General features: G+C 40.8%; 1 protein-coding gene across 1 annotated transcript in view; it reads right to left on the reverse strand.

Moving 5' to 3' along the window:
* The window catches only part of col13a1 (collagen, type XIII, alpha 1), a 150,233-nt gene extending 147,132 nt beyond the window's left edge, over positions 1 to 3,101 (reverse strand). Inside the window, exon 1 of the mRNA XM_014002722.1 lies at positions 2,473 to 3,101. Coding sequence (XP_013858176.1) covers positions 2,473 to 2,769 — 297 coding nt within the window. The 5' untranslated portion in view covers positions 2,770 to 3,101. The remainder of the gene's footprint in view (positions 1 to 2,472) is intronic.
* Between the last annotated feature and the right edge of the window lie 1,005 nt (positions 3,102 to 4,106).

Genomic DNA, 4,106 nt, shown 5'->3' on the forward strand with positions numbered 1-4,106 from the left:
ACATCTGGTGAAAATTTCATGTCATTAGCACCTCTAGTAATATATTTACTGAGAAAAATGGTGACGTGTTCAATACTTATTTTACCCTCTGTATGTGTAGTTTCACTGGTGCACAATGTTTAAGCAGGGATACACAAGTGTTAATGCAAAGATGCAAACTGCTTCAGCAGTTTTACACTGAGGACTGAAAACCAAACTGACTAGAAACATTACTCAGGAAGCTAATGGATTCGGCTGCCCTCCACATTTGACTGGAATAATAATAAGCAACCAAAGCCATGCTGCTGCTGGAACAGGCCACGTTTTCCATAACAGAGGAAACTGGTCATCATTGAGGGAGACAGGGTGGTGGATTCTGGACAGTGTTGGGTAAAAGTACCACAGACTTCTCACTCTCTTTCCTTCTCTCTCACTCTCTTCGTAGAAAAGAAGGAAAAAAGCCACATCTGCGCTTGTGTCCCATTAATAATCACTATTTATACTCGCAGAGCTAAACAGAGAGGCAGCCTGCGTCGCCCCAGGCCCGTCCGGGGAGAAATCCTTGTGACCGGGCCTCCCTGAAGCAGCTCCTGATCAAAGTTCTCAACCAAAACTCAATCATCTGCATCTCTGATCGAGGATAAATTGTGCCTCACCACATCAGTCTCATTATATCGTGTGGCAACAGATGGATTTGTAAAAAATAAAATTAATCTAAATCTTTAAAAGTTTGAACCAAGCTTTACTTTTTACTGTTTATTCTTTTTCTTTTCAGCACTTCTTCAGTTCATTGAAGTTTGCAGACAATGGTTTCAGCACATCGCTCCTTAGGTCCAACCACAGCATTTCTATCAGTTTGAGGTCTAGACTTTGACTGGACTGTCACAACTTGATGTGTTTTTTTTTTCTTTTAGCTGTTTGCTGCTGTGTTTGGTCCAAACTTCAGCTGTCAGACAGATGTTCTCTTTAGGATACTTTAATATGTAGAGAAGTTCACAATGTATTTGGCTGCAAAACAAGCCCAATCATCACACCTCCACCACCGTGCTTGACAGTTGGAATGAGGTGTTTTTCTGTGTCATTGACATGTCTTTATTTTTATTAGTTTTATAACCAATATGATGAGCAGCATCAGTCACTTCTCTGAGATTGAAAATGTCTTTCCTCCTTGGCGTGGCTGTAACAAACACAYGAAAGCTCCCGAGCAGCAAAACTTCTTCTGTTTTCAAGGTTTACTGACCAATTATCGATGCCATTCAGATGAATTTGATYAAAAGAACTTGTTTACCTTCTTAATTCATCTGAAAGCAGTGAGGATCAACTTGGTTAAATATTGATTTAGTTTATTTTTGCCATGACTGCACTGGTTTAGCTGACTTTGTTTTAAGCTTTATTGTAAATTGTGCTTTGATAGGTACTCTCTAAAACACAGTATTCTACATGAGCTGTCATCTACAATAGTTATTGTGTCCAAGTCGTGGAGGAGGAGAGAGGACAACAACCAAGCAAAACAAGAAAAGAACACCTTCAGTAGGACATGGGTTATTTGTTGATCGTGTAGCCGTGGTCACTTGAAGGGCAGCAAACAGGATGACTGTAGAAGCCGCAGATGTTCAACGCCAGGCAGGGCTTCTCACATATTATCTCAGGGAAACCGAGCGCATGATTTGGATACCACATGTGCAACCTGCTTGGGAATGGTTCGCTTCGGAAATGCTCAACCATAAATTGAATTTGTAAGCTTTTCACTGACACGGTAAACACTGAAAGCCTGAGATTAATGCTTAATCGAGCCGTCTGAAACTATTAAGACTTGCTTTGAAATAGTTAAAACATGGACGTATTTTAAAATTTGACAACAGTAATGAACAAAGAGCCTGCCTGAAGTAAGTCAGAATAAACAGGTAATAATTCAATATAAAAGAGTGAATTGGCACGGTTCAGAGCTGCAATATGGATCTTCACACTTTAAAGGTAAATTAAACAGTTTCAAATATTTGTTGAAGCTCCATTAACTTTGTACACAATAACTATAAATTAATTAATAATAAGCTTAGAGGGTTCTTTAAATGTAGCCGTATAAACAATTGAAGGAAAATAAATTAAAAATTTAATAGAGGTCATAGTGGCAGGAATCTTAACCAAATATATTTTGTTTAAAGAAGTATACCTCAAGTATATGCCATTGAGTATACTTAGCATAGTAAAGTATATTTTCCCATGTTGTTTACCAGTACACCTTTAGATTTTCAATTTCAGGTAATATAAACTTTGTTAATTATTTGTCTAATCATTTATAAATAGTAAACTGAAAGTAAACTCTCTTGTTTTTATTTTAAAATTAGTCATCTTAAATGATTCTTGAGTTATATGACAAAAAAAGGAAAATCACCCTTTTGGACGTCAAAAGTCAATAACAAATCTTCTTGAATGAAATAATTAATTTAAAGAAAGAAGGAAAAGAAATGTTGGTAAGGGGTCAGAGCGCGTTACCTCCTCCAGGATCTGGTCCAGTCGCCCCAGAATCAGAGGCTCCACCTGCTCCTGAGCCAACATCCAGGCGGAGAGCTGCTGCTGCTCCAGACTCGCGATCCGGGAGCGCATCTCCGAGCTCCGCACGATCACAAACACGCAAACTCCGAGGCACGCGACGCACATCGCGAAGCAAACCGTCAGCCCGGACACGTGCGTCCAGCTCGTCCGCGGGGGCTGTTCGGAAGGATCCGCGCGCGTCGTCCTCCTCCTCTCCTCACCAAGTTTCCACTTCTGYTCCTCTTCCATTCTAAACATCTGACTTCAGTTGGATCCACACAAAAACTCCTTCAGGGATCAATACGTTTGCACGGCTTTGGAGCTTCTGGGAGGCTGTTTCTTTATAATCCCGATGTCCTTTGCTTGGATATGTCTCCAAACTACCTTGGTGCGCTCGCACACAACACGCACGTGAGCAGCTACAGTGAGGTCAGGTTCGGAGGCATTCTGAAGCCTGTGCAGTCAGTGATGTCCCGGCTGGAGTTCCTGTCTGTGCGCTGCGCTCCGTCTGATCCGACCAACGTGCTGCAGGTTTGAGGTCTGAGCGCGTCTCTGAAACCCGAGCTAGCCCTCCTCTCCTCTCTCCTCTCCTCTCTCCTCTCCTCTCTCCTCTCCTCTCCTCTCCTCTCCTCTGGATGCCGCCGGGCCCTGTGCTCACGCTCCTCCTTTGAGGAGGCTTTAGGTTAAATACCGGAGCTGCTCTCTTTGATCCGCGCACTCGGTTGGAGATATTTTTAGGGGCGCRCAAAGCCAGGACGCACAGTCACAAAGCCAGTGTGTGTGCTGACAGGGCTGCCGAGCTCCGGATCTGAGCTACGAGGCTGGGCTTTCTTTGGTTCCTGTTCCGACCTGAGAACCTGATGGAGTTTTGTGAACAGTAAAGTCCAACCTGACGTTTTTGCCCTCCATGGTTTCACATCATCACTGATGGCCAGAGGGGTCAAAAGTATTCACATTCATTACTTAAGTAGAAGTATAGATACTAGGGTTTAAAAAAATACTTTTTTTGAAAGTAAAAGTATCAACTCAAGCTTTTTATTCAAGTAAAAGTATAAAAGTACTGGTTTTAAAACTACTTAAAGTATAAAAGTAAAAGTAATGAACACTTAAAAAAGTGTTTTATTGCACAGTGATTTCCAAACAGTGGTACGTGTACCCCTGAAGGTACACGAGCATATTACTGTGGGTACGTGGTAAAATTTCCCAGGTGTGTAAAAAAATAAATAAAAATAGGACTGAGATATGTAGGGCCCTATGATTTCCACAATGCAGAAAATGTAGACAGAATCATGGAATTAACACAAAMTGGAATCAAAAACCAGCATCTCACAGAATTTGTTCATTTGGGCGAGTTTCTGATGATTTTTTTCACCTGTCATTACCTGGTTTATTTATTTAATTACTTATTCACTTTCAAGGTAACATTTAAATTTTTGTTTAATTTGAGTTGAAAAGAATAAAATGCCTGAGAATTAACTGTTCTAGGGAGTTAAATAAATAATTWTCATTTAATAATCAGTTGTAGTACATTATAGTTTTGGATAATCATCATTACATGTTTCTGAGGGGGTACTAGTAGTATGACGAAATGGTTC

This window comes from Austrofundulus limnaeus, unplaced genomic scaffold (assembly GCF_001266775.1).
Source record: "Austrofundulus limnaeus strain Quisiro unplaced genomic scaffold, Austrofundulus_limnaeus-1.0 Scaffold0, whole genome shotgun sequence".
Taxonomy (NCBI): Eukaryota; Metazoa; Chordata; class Actinopteri; order Cyprinodontiformes; family Rivulidae; genus Austrofundulus; species Austrofundulus limnaeus.